This window comes from Phaenicophaeus curvirostris, chromosome 6, assembly GCF_032191515.1.
Source record: "Phaenicophaeus curvirostris isolate KB17595 chromosome 6, BPBGC_Pcur_1.0, whole genome shotgun sequence".
Lineage (NCBI taxonomy): Eukaryota > Metazoa > Chordata > Aves > Cuculiformes > Cuculidae > Phaenicophaeus > Phaenicophaeus curvirostris.
The window spans coordinates 35894463-35911645 of NC_091397.1; the positions used below are offsets into that span (position 1 = coordinate 35894463).

The 17183-nt window shown below is 35.5% G+C and overlaps 1 protein-coding gene across 3 annotated transcripts in view; it reads right to left on the reverse strand.

The window, feature by feature from the left end:
• LOC138722050 (succinate--hydroxymethylglutarate CoA-transferase-like) overlaps window positions 1-17183 on the reverse strand; it is a 342380-nt gene that overhangs the window by 186725 nt on the left and 138472 nt on the right. For all 3 annotated transcript variants that reach the window (XM_069859772.1, XM_069859773.1, XM_069859774.1), the window contains exon 12: window positions 15218-15320. In XM_069859772.1, coding sequence (XP_069715873.1) covers window positions 15218-15320 — 103 coding nt within the window. The remainder of the gene's footprint in view (window positions 1-15217; window positions 15321-17183) is intronic.

Genomic DNA, 17183 nt, shown 5'->3' on the forward strand with positions numbered 1-17183 from the left:
CCAACTTGCACTGCTGCATGAGGCTATTCTATCTCAGGTGCAAGACTCCAGTAAGTTCCTGCTAGCCCATTTGTCCAACCTGTGAAGGTCCCCCTGAATGACAAACTTGTTAAGGTTCACTCCGTCCCGCTGTCCAAGTCATTAATGAGTTTAAACAGTACTGGCCCCAGAGAAACAGACTGCATGGTATATACCATATGTACAGAAAGGCTAAACTCAGGTATTGTACTGTATGTTCCACACAACACTGCATGAAATTGAAGTTTCTGATTAATAAAAATATGTAAATTGACTAAATTGAGCAAATAATTTTGTGGTTGTCAGCATAGTACAACAGCTAGAACTTACGCTATAACATAATGGCATTTATGCTTTTTTACATTGATGCACCTTTTAATTTACGTTGCTAGTTTTGTTCCTACGTATCCAGTGCTACAGAGAAATGTGGCATGTAAGTTAATGGAGGAAGCACACTCAATCCAAATAAATTTTAAAAATCTCAATAAAATACACAAGAGAAAAAGACAGCATATCAGCCATCACACCAGACAACTCTGAATGCATCTGGATCTGAAAATCACAATCACTCCCCCGCCAAAAAAGAAAGCTCAAAGGCTTTACATGGCATAAAGCAAGCATAGGAACAGACAGTATCTCCAGCAGAGAAAGACTAGGCATGAATGGATGACCACCATAGCAAACAATTCTGAAAAAAAAAGCAAAACAGCAAAACCACATAGCTTTTCATCCACACAGAGCACAGGCAAATCATAGGGCAGACAGTTACAACAGAAACAAAAACACGGAAAGAAAACCCTTTACAGGAAGACTGATGTATGAAATTCAATAATGATATTGAAACTATTAAATATTGTAAAGTGTACACTAGTACAAAGTGAAAAAAAAGCATAAGTAATCACTCTGCTGTGAATGCAATATTGCCCGAGAAGCGTGCTGGTTGATGTATTGGGGTCAGAAATGCTCAGCACCTTTCAGATTCAAATCCCTGGAGCCATTTGAGTTTAGGAAATGTACAAAATAAGTACAATCATGTGGAGATCCCATCTTTCTCTGAAAAAAGAATACATATAAATTGTTTCTATTGTAGCTATCTCTGTCTTGACACTTATCTACTTGGAAACAAGAAAATATATTCCAAAGCCCTGTCACGATAAACTGCTCATAAAACTCACCTTGCAGAAATTTCTGTTTTTCAGGTGCTCAGAAGCAAGGCAATGCACAAATGGGCAAACAACTCTTGCCATTGTGTGCAAAGCCATGAAGTGAGCCAAACTGCAGAAGCTTTTAATCATCAGCTTACCCAAGATAACCAACTTCACCCAATCTATTAAGATCTTTCTGTCTAAAAATTAATATAAATGAGATACATTTCCCCATTCTGACTTCTGCTGTTATTCATCATTAGACTCATCTTGATAAACGGCACTGTATAAAACAGCACCAATTTAAAAAAACGGGTGCATTTTAAAATGTGTAATATTTAACTGAGTTCAAGTCAGCTGCAAAAATCCAAGTAACTATAACTGTTTCAAATGTCTATATTACTTCCACAATATAGAAAGCTGAATTATGAAGTCAAATTTTCTATCTGAAAGTCAAATTTTAATTTTAAAGTGTTTTAAAAGAAGCATTTTATAAAAAAATCCAGAGCTTTCACACAAATCTTCCACAGAGCATGGAAAGTCAGAATGGTCATAAATATTTTTTGAGCAAAAACTGGGCAAGATTTTATTAAAAAGATGAACTTTGTGTTTGGCATGAAGTTACAATTCAAGTTCCTAAACACCAGAACCATGTGAATAATTGCTAACCAATCTCAGATAATAAATTTGACTAGAACTAGAAGCTGGGGCAAGGGGGAGGGAAAACAAACAAACAAAAAAAAAACAACAGGAAAGATTTTTTTCTCCTCAGTATGAAGAAGAAAATATCTTGTTTGGACTGCACGAGATGTCCTAACTGAATGACAGACAACCATTTATACATCCTCCTAAATCACTTTAAGGCGTCTTTCATAGACCCTCTCCCTGCTCTGCTTGTCCAAAGCAGCTGGTGCTGCTTTGGATATCTTGCAGTTTTCAGCTGTTCAGGAGGCAGTTCATTAAACCAGAAAAAAAGGGTGACTTGGATTAATTTAACATCAGTAGCAATATCATTCCTCTTTACAGGAGAGAAGTCCCATCTTAATATGATCATAAATATTATTATGATACTGTATTATCATTATGTCAGTGATCATTCTTCTGAAAAGAGGTAAGCATTTCTTCAGATCTCTCTCCTGATACAGGACACAGTATACTTAAAGAAAATGCTTCATCATCTCCTTACTAGCTTGTTCACATTTAGACTTTTGATAATATTTAAAGCTCGTTTGTGAATTTGATACAAATTACAAATAACTTTGTGGGTTCCAGATCCAAACTTCTAGTGAATGATCCACCAAAAAAGTATTAGCCAAATTCTAATACACATAATTGCTTAATAAAATAAAAATCAAAGCCTGAAAGAGAGAATACAAAAGAAAAAATAACATGCTTTTAAGCTATGTTTTCCTACCATGAGAGTAAGTCAGGCCTATACATCGGCATGTTCAAGGAAGCAGTAAAGAAATGTTTATCTGTTGAATACTGCTTTGCTAGGAAGGGTACACATCAGTACGAGGCTACATACATTAGGAAAAATCCTTTGCTTTGGCAATAGAAAATACTGTTAGGTCAGCAAATATACTTAGTGTTTTACTTTCCTGAGAACAGCTGCAAGGCCTCCAGTACAGGAGAGTAAGCAGGATAGGAGAGAACCTCATCATTTAACTAAACCAAGTAAAACACGTAGCCACTAAACAGAAAAAACGTGATGGCCATTATAAACTACAGTAACCTCCCTATGCATACTATTACTTTCTGTAAGCTCTTCGGAGATTTTGAACATACACTAAAATTGGAAATTAACCAGGAATTTGGGACATAACAGCTCTGAGCAGATGATAACTTACTTCATTTAGCATAAGTAAATAGATGGAGGTTTCCTAAGCAAGCGTAAATTTCACATTATCTTTCATTCTCTGTCATCATTTAAAGTACAGCTAAATCTAGCCACAATGTATTTTTCATGCAATTTTAGACTCTCTTAGAACTTCGGGCAAATGTGATCTTTTACTAAGTAATCACACAGAACAGTGAGGAGGACTCCTCTGCAACAAGACGATGCTCTCATAGTCTATAATTGGTGAAGTAATTCCTAATTACACTTTATATATATAAATTTCAAGCCTGTAATTGCTATGTATAGATTTTATGCTTTAACATTTATTCCTTCCCATTTAATTATATAACGCGTACAAAAACTTCCTGACAAAAATCTTGAAAAAATACTTCATTTTAAACTTCAGTTACTTCTGTTGTCAACCTGCTGAGCAGTTAACACTGAGTAATTAGCACTAAACTTTCTATGCCTCCTCCAAAAAAATAACATCCTCTATATATGACTTGGCAATCTAACATTAAATACTCATGTTTATTTCTACCTACCCAAAGTACTGGCAGTTTCATCAGGAAAAAGCAAGCAGTGAATTAACAAACCAAACTCATTGGCCATATATAAAGCGGTTGCGCTGCTTTTTCTGTCATACACATTTTCTTTCGAACAAGCACATTGCTCAGATGCTGATATTTTACATTAACTTTTAATTAAGGGCATAGCTAAATACAAACTCTAATCACATATAACCAAATGCTTCATTTCAGTTGCACTCATCACCCTACTGAATTCTGAGATTATTTAGATGGTCAATTAGAGAGCTACTTCAGCCAAGATTGCAGCATTGGTTTTTGACCATCAAAGGAGCAACTGATGCAAAGTTAATAATCTCAAAGAGAGTATCCACATACTAGGTACTGCTTGAAGAGAGTACATACCTACAGTACAATGAGTGCATCTACCATTCCTTTTGAAGCAGGTAAAGATTTGTATCCGCAGAATTTTGTACATTAAAAACAAAAATTCACATAAAACTGCCAAGAAGGTAGAAAAAGTGCTTTGTACTGTGAAATGCCAGTAACACTTCTTTCTACACCCTTTCCTAGATGATTTGTAAAGATATAAACTATCTGCACATGCTTTCATTTCATGTTTATTTTTCAGTCACTCATCTAAAAAGAGAAGTAAAACACACATAGTGAAAGTGAATGCCTTTGCATTTTGCTCGAAGACAGGAAAAATGCCTCAATTGAAGGGTTTTCTACCAAGGAACCTATAAACATGCCTCTAATATAGCATAGAGTTAGATATTTACTTGATTAGCAATTGTGCTGATCTTGCTCTCCCTTTAATTTCAATTAGAATAGCTGTTTGGCCAAGTAACATTTTCGGATTTTAGATTGTGAAAGCACATGTTCAGAGGATAAAGGCATTAAAGTATGTTATTTAGATTTCCAAATATTTTGAAATTTCACTGTGGAGACACTGAATATCACCTTCCTTTAAAAACATATTTATAAATGACGCTAGCTCTAGCAGCATCTGGATTTAGAGCTAATGTCAGAAAAAAGGCAAATGAAGAAAAATCAGTCTATATTAAGGACATACCTTCAGTGTTTCAAAAATGCTTAATGACTTAAAAAATGCTCAAGTGTACATTCCTATTAACTGCATATTCTTACACCCTAAGAATAGGATGTAACAATGAAAAAAACAAGTTCTAACAATCAATAGCTCACCTTGCAAAGTATCTCTCTTTTCAAATATATCAGTTTAGGATGAAGAATAAGGAATACCAAAACACTGCATCAATATCAATTAAGCTCCTACTATACTACAGCACACAATAGGATAAGTTGTGTATACATACTACATTCAGAAAACACACACTGTACAGCGTAACACAAATGCCAGATTTAACATTAAATTCACAAGGAAAACGTTAAAAACGGAATCCATAGTTTGAAAAAGTTTCATAGCAATGAAAAGTAATGCCATGAAAGTAGTAGGAATAAAGCATCTGCATGCTGCACCCTGTCAGTACTTCTCAGTATCAAGGTATACATAAAAAGGAAGACTGGAAAATGTGATTTGCTACTGCAGTTCTCAGCATGAAGAAATAACATATCCAAAACCAGCTCAAGAAAGTCATTATAAGATGGCCAATTCCTACATTAAAAACATACATTAAAGGTCAGATAGCAAATCTATATGGGAAGCTGTAAGCAGTAATAGAGATTCCTTTATCAAAATCACAATCTTGATGAAGATCAAGAGCCAACAGTCAGGTTTATTTGCCAACCGCATCAATAGAAAGGAATATAACGATAACAATATGGCGATATCTTAATTTTGTGGCCTGAAAGATGATGTCCCACTCCTGATAATAATGACACCAACCTAAATCTTCCTTGTACCCTGTCCACAATAGCACCTAAACTAAAGGCAGCACCATGACACAGGAACTTGGAGAGTGGGCGGTCACACTCCAGTTTTCAGTAAATATCTGTCTCACTTGACTTCATGATTTCTCAGGAGTAGGGGGAAGAGGAGGGAATTTTTACAAAATCTGTTATTACATAACTCTTTCATTACAGAAATGCTTATTTAAATAGGTCACTACAGGAACACAAAAAATAAAATAGATTTTCCTCTTATGTGAGCTATGATGTATTTCAGGTGTCATTCTAGACAATTCACGTCCAACTGGGTCATCCAAAAGGCCCATCTGTAAATCTGATCAGAATTTGGTTTGCCTATTTTTTTTTTTAATAAATTACCAGCACATCTACATTGTCTTCAGAAAAGTTCTGAAGGACACCTGAGATCACCAACAACATTAATCAAGATATAGATGTAATTCAGAAGTTTACCTCTAAAACATATATTGCAGATTAAAAAACTTATGGCTTAAATGGCTATTATTAAATGCTAGAGTTGCTTAGTAGCCAATTGAAATTGTGTGGAGAAAATTTCAACATGTGGTTGGCTGATGAAGTGTTGACATCCAAATGCTGTAGCCATTTTTAAGCTTAAAATGAGTTCTTTAAGACAATAGTAACAATGTTCCTGGCCTCAGTGACCACACACAGTAAGGAAATACTTCCTGCTTCTTTACAAACTGTCTGCTTGAATCATACTGTAATCCTAAACAAAACCCATCAGAGAGGAGAAGGAAAATGGCAATGACAGAGAAAGCTTGCTTAATTAATTAATATCTTTTTGTGGTAGTTGGAAATCTCAAACTGCAAATACCCACTCCTACTAAGCCTACATACTTGCCTTTTCATGGCTCAAATATTCCTCCTTGTTAGTAAGAGACATAAAACGATAACAGTATATTTTTTTAAATGTTACCTTTTAAGTACAATGCAAAATTAACATGCCAGCATCTCATCTGAAAACACCACCTTTTTTTCCAGCAGCGAGTAGGAGTCCAAGATGAACTCACACTGAAGAAAATGCGAAATCTTGTAATTTGGGGACGATGGGCCAGAGTCATGGCTTGAGCTAAAACTTTTAAATTACATTGAGCACTCAGGAAAAGCAGCTGAAGATCAAACAACAACTAAAGCCTGACCTACAGTTTCTGCAATTTTTTTTTGTTTTTGTTGGATTTTCTATTTTCTTGCTTGCTGGAATACATAAATGATCATCTGCAGCTACTACCATCTGAGAGATTCTGAAGTGCAAGATGCCAAATATTTATTCTCTATAATATTATTAGTATTTTCATGCCTACCAAATACAACTCGCGCTACAAAGCTGCACCACACTACTTATATTGACTGTTTATAAGTGAACAAGACCTATGACAAAATCTAGGCCTTACAGTCTCTGAGGAAGAAAAAAAAATTCCAGGCTATCTTCATATAAACTCCAAGAAGACAAGGCGGCAATTAGTACTGAAAACATAAAAATACAATAGGAAATTTTAAATCGATCCTTTGTTGGAGGGAGTTATTACAGAAGCACGTCTAAAATTTAGTCTGAAATCCAAGTGTTTCTTACCGATTCTTCTATGAATTTAGTTTAGGAAATAAACCCACATCTACTTAAGGAAAGTATTTTAAAAAAAAAAAATAGCATTGTCTTACTTGATTTTGGTGTGGTCTTGCGAGTCTGGCAGCCAACAGGCATAGATAGTTTCACAATTTACATATTGCAGAAAAAGCAAAGAATTTACATTTTTAATTGACCATTGCTTTGTAACAATGACGCAATGAATGCTTAGATGAAAAAAAACAAGCAAACAAAAAAAAAACCTCCAGAAACAAAGTTCTAAAGAATCAGTTGAATCAACTGCTTCATCATATAAACTCTTCAGCCTAAGAGACTCAATGAGATAGACATGTATACGTATTTCTCCCCCTCCCATACATAACAGGCTTTACACTCATCAAACTTTAGATAAACACAACAACTGGGTTAATTAAAAATTCTTTTGACCCCACAGTCACATAGTTTACATGAACGTAAGTGGGAGCTGGGCTCATGCTCTGTGAAGGATTTCTAAGAAATTACATATCACATAGCTCAGTACATCTTAAAGTTGGATGGCCTTATCCTGAGCGTACTCTGGTAGTGCAAAACGCCAAATCTGAATTCTTTGAAAGCAAGTGGTGTCACTCTGAGGAGCTCCAAGGTTAGGGAATCAGTGTGTAACTCCTGCAAGAACAGAAACTAATCCAAGAGTTAGAGATGCAAGGGGCATGCATTACAGACTTCCAACAACGAGCCCTAACTAAGACTGCAAGGTTTCAAAAACAGGTTCTTTTGCTATGCTCATGGCTTCAAAGCCTGAGTATCGCTTTTTGATAGGTCTCCTTCCAGAAGGAAATTCCCAAAAAGACTAGGTACTCCTCGTACCTTTAAATGGCCATAATTGCAATGTAATTTTTAAACACAATCTAGTATTTTATGTGAACAGACCTCTAACGAGATGCTTTTGAGAACTCTGTAACCAACAAATACAGAATCCATACAAATGTGGAATGCATATGCAAGTAGTACTAGCTAAACACATACCATTTATACATGTACACATTTAGAATAAATTAATAGAGAACTTCAAAACTACTACCACTAAGAATCATCTGCTTGCCTGCACAAAGGAAATACAGTACAATCTTTAAGTGTATGCTCGATTTTTCCCCATCAGTCTCCTCCTTCACTCAATGAAGTAAAACAACTTTCAAATAAGTAAGGTGCAGCTCCAGACCTTATTATATCAATCAAGTCACACAATTAAAAAAACAAAAGTTTATCTTCCGAAGTGTTATTTCTCTGGTACTCTCACATTAGAAACTTTACTTTCTAGATGCATAACTAATGCATCTTTACATTACTGCTTTTTAGATGAGTCCCAGTTTCATGGCTAAGAAACTAGAGTACAGAGAAAAGTAAGGATAAACCCTCCGGTTTCAGAATTTTCAACAATATTACACTTAAACATGACCAAATAGTAAATAGTTTCATTTACATCCACAAGAACTCGATGCTCCTTCACATTTAGCATATGGTATCACAAGGCAGGCACTCAAAATATGAGGTACATAGGTTTAATGACCACCTTTCAACTTTTTGATTGAAATGATTTGCCCAAAACCACGTGTGAACTCTGTGGCAGATGAAGGAAGAGATATAAAAATGAAGCCATGTTTCGGCAATCTCTTACCTCTTTCACTACTTTTCATATTCCGAACAAAAATAATTAAGCATCTATCAGGCAACAAACCCGTTCATAAGGCAGACAAAACAGTCTGCTACTGATAAGTCAAGTCTCTCCTCTACACTTCAGGAAGAGGGTACAGCACAGAGATGTTATTTGATTTTAAAATATCACAGTGTTTATGATTTAGAGGTTCTTCTACAGTAAATAAAGTTGCTGGTGAATTTTCACATGTTTACACTGTTCTTATTTATTCATTGTGACAATTTTAGAAATCAAAATTCAGGCACTGAAAAAGCCTAACCATTGTACCTAGTGTAGTTATACAATTTCTAATCTATTCTTCTATCCTTTCTCAAGAAAAGCTGATACCTTTGGGCTTGCAAAACACTTAAAGGACCAGAATTTGTGGCAGCAGGTGAAAGAGTATCTTTTGCATACTCTATCTGGTGCTCCATCCCACTTTATTCATAGTCAGCTTCTCTCGCCCACCCTTAAAAACATTGATAACATTGCAGTCATCTTTCTGCTCGAGTCTCATTGCAAAAGTACTAGTTCTCTAAAAAGGTCCAGGGCAATAACCAGCTGTAGGAATACACTGACATGGTAGACAATAGACTTCTGAAAACTTGTTACCAAACATAAGTGGATCATTCTATCAGACATTTACACTGGTACTTCAGACTTATTCCATCCAACCAACACTGGAAATTTCAGATCGAACTCTGCAAAGTTATAGGCAAGGGAAAAAAAACTTTGTAATTAAGTACTGAATGACTTATTATCATCATCATCATCTAGACAATATATGTATATTAATGTGAGTACAAGCAATAGCCTTTCATTAATATAAATACACATTTTTATTTAGAATCCCCTCATACTTAAAGATTTCTCAGCTATAAGGTTTCTTTTGGCTAGAGCCAAAACTTAAAAAATATTCCTCATACCAAAATATAACTTATGTCTCATTTTGATCCCTTCCTATAACATCTGGATACAGAAGTATCTCATAACCCATATAAAGCCTGTAAAATTGTGTATACGTGGGAATCCCATATTACAAAGTCTTAGAATTGGATTTTCCATTTCACTTCTTCAAACTATTTCTATTCCTTAATGCTTTCCACTTTAAAACAAAATCTACTTCCCTAAACTTTCTAGAGACCAAATGCTTGAAAACATTTGTAACTTAGTAGAAAAGAACTACTTTTGATGAAATTAAAGGGTTGAGCATGGTGGTTGGTTTGGGGGTTTTGCATTGCATAAAATCTAAAAATCTAAGCAAAAAGTTGGCTCAAAGCACCATATCAAAGCTAGGCAGTACACATTTTCAACTTGGCAAGTCAGGCAGAAATACAGCTGAATTTCAAAACAGAATTTCATTTTAGACACCTTTGTGTGGATGTTTCAATGAACTGGCACTTTTAAATGCAAATCACTCCATCAAAAAACTTCTAGCCAGTTTTAGCACTTACTTAATAGACACATACAAAATTTAATTCCTCGTTTTCTCTTCTCTGTTAGGAATTACTTCAGACACATTATATTACCTCAGGCCTTCATCAACTGCTTTTCAGTTGCAGAAATCTCTATATGTTAAAAAACCTTCCAGCAGTATTATGGATATGAATATAATTTCATTTGACTCGGACAGCCCTCAGTGGGCCACAAAAGTCTATTTCAATGAGGAATAACAATTAAAATATGGCTAAATTGAAGAAAAACCCACACAGAAATGCAAACCCAAAACCAAACCAACAACCACCATGCCTAAGGTGATTAAAAGAAAATACACAAACAAACAAAAACAAACAAACAAAAAAAATCCGATACATTTTAGATCTTTTGCTGTTCTCTCTGTTCACAACACTGATTGCAGAAGCTTTTACCAGATGCTAGGAAATTTTTGCCAGGATACGTTCAAATGAAATTACTTCCAAAATAAGAGATGATCTGGAGGTTAATAAAAAAAAACACCCTACCACCTTCACAGGTTTCCACAAATAATAAACTTAAAACATCAGATAAATTTCCAGCTATCAAATATTTCAATACTTCAGTTTACTGTGGGTTTTTTTTCTAAGGCATATTCCAAATGGCCTTCTGGGACAGGAAGACTAAGGTTTCTGTAAAAAATGTTAAATTAATTTTTATAGTGATGCAAAGTCAGGGAAGGGTTGTTAAAGGGATGGCCTCTTGCCACAGGGTGGAGTTTTGTTTTGGTATCCTTTTAGAGTCTGCAGGTGTTTGGCAGCAGCTGAAATCAGGGCCAGCTGTGATATTTCAGCTCCGATATTTCCCTCCCCATATTTCTCAGAAGTGATGCATCAGGGTGATGTCTTACACCTGATGTACTCGACTTGTGTGGTATGACTGTAAGTGCTCTGAGAGGGGGGCAAAAAAAAAAAAAAAAAAAAAAATAAAAGGTACTACGGCATGGCTTTCATTTTTATTTTCAGCTGGCAGAATTCATACAGTAAAATGGTAAAAACATCAGGTAAGAAACAATTTATTAAACCAAGTTAGAACACTGCATAAGAACAGCAACATAAATTACACTGCGAAAAAGGGGAGGGTAAAGTTTTAAAGAAAAAAAAGGAAAAAAAAAGTTTAGTCCCCTCAATTTACCAGAAAAGATCTTTGTTCTTTCATACTTTGCTGCAGTACAGTGCGTACCTGTTTTTGTTTTGTTTTATCTTTTGGGAGAATTTGAGTAGTTTCTATTAAAAATGGTATTCTCTTTTAAGTTTGTTTTGTTTGGAAAACCTCAAACCGCATTCTATTTCATACACATGTTCCCCAGGGTATGTTAAATGGGACCATACTGAGGTCACTAGTAAGTTTTTAAAACGTTTTAAGAATTCCTTTAATGTTTGTACTATCTTAGCCTAGTTAAAAGAACACTTTTTTTTTTTAAAAAGTAGCCTGAATTTTTTTCTCTAAAAAGATTTATTAAAATAGTCTATACTGTACTACTAAGAGCTTATAAGAACTTTTACAAACATTGTTTCCTCCCTCTCATTTTTAAAAAAATTGTCCCCTGAACTAGTGAAACTGCCCCCCTTTCTCTCAGCCTTTTCATCCATACATCCACAAGTACTAATATACTTCCATCCACAGACTGATTGACTTAGCAGTACAAATGCCTGTGGTATTCATTTTAACTTCACAAATGTATAAAAGATTATAATCAGTGGGAAAAGTGGACATTTCACTCCATTCATGGAAAAAACAGTATCACCTGGCACTCCAACTGAGTAAAAAATTTCATGGGTTTTGGCAGCTCACTTGGAGTAGGATTGAAGCTGTTAATGTTATTAACAAAACACCCTGGGATTAAAAACGTGTGGTTTTATCTCAGTTTATTGACAAGTTATACAAACCACTGTTGGCCTTCGGAGTTCTGAGGTCTTTGCAGTTAAAATAAAATAAAATTTGAACATGTAACCCCCTTGTAACTGATTAAGTTCCATTAGACCATTTCAGTCACCTCCTTTACTACTTAGTTTCCTATCTCTTCAGACTTGCTTCCTTTCCTCCCTTGCATTATTCCACCCCTCACCCAAGATTTTTATCTTCAGCCCAGTCCACCCTCTGCAGCATTACTGACAGCTGAGTTGGCATATGCTTTGACAATTGTTGAAATCCACACAGTACATCTTGGTCACCAGTGGTGTGAGTCTACATTTACAATAAATGATGGTCGCATTATGGATGTCAAAATCCATAGATCAAATAGGAAGACAATGGCAATAAAATTAACTTCAAAAAATATAATTGTGTTTGGATCCAATTCAGCTGGTAATGCCCAAAATAGAAAAACCTAGGTATTAACCATCAGAAGTAGATTAGAGTTTGTATATATTGAATTGTATATATTGACTATCAGCAGGCTTGATGTTTTTCTGAGGTCTTCACAAAGGTTGAAAGCAAGCGACTATGAAAAGCCGATTACTGCACTATTAATAAACTCTTTTTGTTTTGCATTTTGTTTGTACTTGTTGTTATACGACATTAGCAAGTAAGGTTATTAAATACAAGCTGAGTGACATCTTTCCTAGAAATACGTTTTCTGATTTAAAGCGAGCCTGAAAAAAAACCCACCATATTGTAACAGCAGCGTTGCAAAGAATGATTACAACGTTCTCATACTTGATGACTGGGTTGGAGCTTTACATAAGAAAAATCTCTCTATGATTACAGTGTATTGGTGGTGATAGGCGATGGTTTTTCCCTGTTACAACTGGGATTTCATGGTGCAGAGGATACTTAGTTTACAAGTTCTCAAGCATTGCTAGACTTCTTTCTTAATCTTAGATATAGTCTTAAGACACTATCATGCTTTCTGAGGTTTCAGAATCCAAATTGTAGACTGGCTTATGAAAGAGCAAAGCTATACACAAGCATGTGTGTTTATCCCAGTCACATGCTGTCTATACAGGAGCAGAAGGATGAGCAGAAGGATGGAAACTGGGCAAGATGCAATGGCAAAAACTACAGTTCAGAAAAACTGAGAAGGTGAAAAGCTAAGCTTGAACTGTCCCTAAGCCTTCAAATCCAAGCTCTGGATAATGATTCAGGGAAATGAAGCCACCTGGGAAGGACTGACATCTTCACTATCAAAATAAGAATTTGTGTAGAAATTAGAAAAATATATTTAAGAGGCTGAATATGCTGCTCTCAGAATTGCTGGTCTGCTGGATGGTCTTTCAGACATGTAAAGGTCAAGTGAGGGGCTTAATTTTATAGAAATGATGTAAAGTGAATATCTTGCCATAAGTGCAATATCTCAAAATGTCAACACTTTTCCATATGTCAAGACAGAGGAAAGAACTGCAAAGTTCCCCACCATCACCACCCTTGAACAGAACGATAACTGTGAGAAAATGTTTAAGGAGGCAGGCAGCATCAGAAATTAAACAGATGTATAACATGCAGCACTGCTACAAAAGCTGAGATTTCATTTCCAATACTAATAAGAACACAGTGTCTGAGTGCCATTTATTTCAGAGAAGGGCATAAAAAAACCCCAACATTTGCATGCAGCTGTGTGAGGAAAAAATAAAAGAAAAAAGATCAGTTTACCCTCTGTAAGTAAACACTTCGAAAAACCTGTCATATGGTGGCATCTGACTGCAAAGCACCATGATATCTTTTACAGATAGGCTAATTTCTAACAAGAGCAAAGTAACCAAGCTAACTTCTTTTCAGTTTGGGAGGTAATGGCCATCCCAAGACACACTGTGTTTTATAAAGCTGTCTCTTTCAGACTAGACATGACTTCTTAAAACCCGCAGCACCAAAAGAAAAAAAATCAAAGAATCTTTTTCCAATGTTGCTCCAAGTACCGCCAAGTCAACCACGTTCTGAGTAAAATAAAGACTCCTGCTGTACGTTCTTCAAAGCCCAACCTTAATCCCTAGGAAAGTTATGAAGTGAAAAAATTGGCCCATGCATACTTTACAGCATGGTACTACATCATTTTAAGAAGAAAGAGCATATTTATTTAAGAAAAGAAAAACTTCTTTCCTTGCAGTAGCTTAACAAATATTGTCTGGTACATCTAAAAGTATAACAAACTTAACAAACATGTTTTATAAACATATTCCATTATGACAGGGGTTGTTTTGATCGTTCTTCTTTCCCAAAGACTGCAATTGTATTCACAATCCTGACAGACGCTTCTTGACAGTAAACATGAACACGTCCAAAATTAGCTGCTTCTTTTTTTTTTTCTCCTCTAACGGCCAATCATTTTTCTGGTTACTCCCATTATTAGAAATTAAAGGAGATTCGTCACAAAATGGAATAGCCATAAAATACTCCATTACACTATTCAAGACAGTATAATTCATTTTCTCTTGGATCCTTTAACCCATCATAAGCCAGGGGATGTGAGGAGGGGAAGGATCACACAGGCATGATAACTCTACCGATACTCAAAAGTAAGAATTTTGTTTATAATTAAGCATAGATGCAATTCAGTGAAAGACTTAAAATTTTAAATAAATAAGAAGTTGAAGTGTTCTCAGCCAGGAAAGCCCCCACAGGGCAAGAAAAGTTTGAGATCTTTCTGCATATGATTTTTGTGCTTAATTTTTCTGTTACCAGTGAAGAAGTTTCCATTTTTTTTCTCTAACAGTATAGATTCTGGTTATCCATACCTCATACGGAAAATTAGGTGCTTCTGGACAGCAAGAAACATACTTTTTTGCATATTCATCTGATAAGATGCAATTACACATCATATTAAAGTTTCTTTCCCTGTTTTATCAGCCATTTTTGAAAGACAGACTTCATACAAGACATGGAACACCAACAGTTTTATGCATTACAGCAAAATCTGTTCCCAAGCATATAATTCATTTAAGGCTCTGTATTTATTTGTTATTATGCCATATTACTGCCCTAAACTCAATCTACTGTAACTCTTGATCCCATTTTGGAGTAGCTGAAATCAGGTCTGAGCAGCAGGAAAAGTGATCATTACTCAGCATTTCTAAAACATGTATAATAATGTATAGAAAAAACTTGGTGAGAACCAACCTGAGGATCCGAGAATACTTGCTGCATATTGTTGATTGGGCCAAATGGAACCTCACTACCTTCAAAGAGCTGCAACCATTCGATTGTTGTTTTTTCAGAAAACCTAAAAGCAAATAAGAAGCATGTGGTTTCATCTCTGTGCTTTCAGATTCTGAAAAATGTATGGCATGTCTCCTCCCTCATTCACTGCTTCCATACTCTTCCCCACCAATTTCGTCCCAGGCAGTGAATAACATATCAAAAATGTATTACATGTGTTCTTCAAAAATGCAAACCCCATAGCTGAACTGATCTCTGCTTCTATCTGATCATCTGAAGCAACCCAACAATGATGCAAAGCTAAATTTTTCAGCAGTTTCAAATAAGGATCAGTGGGTTTCCTTCAGTCCTTAATTAAACTAATGTGCTTCACATTTGTTTTCTTTTATGTATGTATTTAACAACAGAAAGACAAATATAATTTGGGTATGAGTCTAACATACACCACTCACTAAAAGCTGATGTAAAGCACCACAATGTTTTTCCTCCATTAATACTGACATATGTTTTGGATATAACAGACATTTTTTTTGTCAGATAACAACATTAATCACATATTTATTTGTTATTTGATTGTATAACCTATCCTAAGGACATCCAGTTCAGCATATAAGCACTGTGCCTATGCTGGTGAACACAGAGCTCCATGTCCTGGCACGTCCACATACAAGAAGCTCAGCTTATTTCTTTTTAAGCATCCAAGTCTGTAACTAGTAGCACAACTCTATTTCCCCTTTTTTTGCTGTACATATTCTCTTTCCTTCCTTGCCTGGTAGATTTACATAAATGAAGAAAATACACTTCTGAAGCAACACCAGTCACTGAGAGACAGTATTTTCTGTAACCACCTGGGATTCTGATTCAAAGGTCAACTTATTTAGAGATCATATCTTAAATTTCATGAAGGTAAATAACAGAGGTATACCAGATTATTAGAAAGGAAATGATACTTCATGATACATACAGCACTGAAAAGAAATTAGGGATGATTTGAAGACCTGATGGAAATTAAATTATTAAAATAGAAACATGGATAAGAGATGCTCAATTACAGGTATTCTGTAGCTCACCAGTTCAGAGTTCACTAAGCGTTACCCAGAACAATGTCAGTGACATTCAGCTTTACTTCTAGCATGCTATTGTGCAAAAAACCCTTCAAAGTTTCTGACAGAAGGCTAACAAAAAGGAAGTACAAAAGCACAAAACCCTCTGAATCAGTACAAACTTTGTGAACTCCTTTTCATATGTATGCAAAGACTTGCTACAAAGTATTCCAAGCTACTTTTAGACAAATGAAAATACACTACTGATTGCAACAAGTTAAGTTATATTAAGTATATGGCACAGGTATGGATCCAAGCTTCACAGTTAATGTCTTCCCTCCTTGAGCAGGAAAGACTTCCCCAAGGTTTGAGGGAGTCCTGACACCCAATATATTTTGCCCTTTAAATAAACAGAAAAATGCACAAGTTTTGCTCTGCTCTTCCTCAGAAATTGAAGCCTTACTCCTGCTGAATACACACATGGTTAACAAATACTAGTAGAAATGGAAGGAGCAATAATACAGAAGAATCAGAGTAAAGGGCTCTAAAAGTGCAAACAAGGAAAAATAAATGTAAAATGAAGCATCACTCCCAAAGAAATGAAGCATAACAAAGCTGCACTTCTAAAGAAAACAGGTACAAGACTACTGCACTGTTCAGTTCTGCAGTTGTTTATCAAAATTATTTCATGGTAAAGATGTAGTCAGCCATAAAGATAATGCCACTCTTGGACACATCTAGGGTCCATCTAATTCAGTACTCTCTTGCTGACCATACCTAGACCCAGGTACATTACATAAAACTGGGGGAAAAAGGTAACTCTGAGAGGAGTAGACAACCTTTCCTAAAATCTTAGAACCATAGAACTGACAGAATGAGGTGAC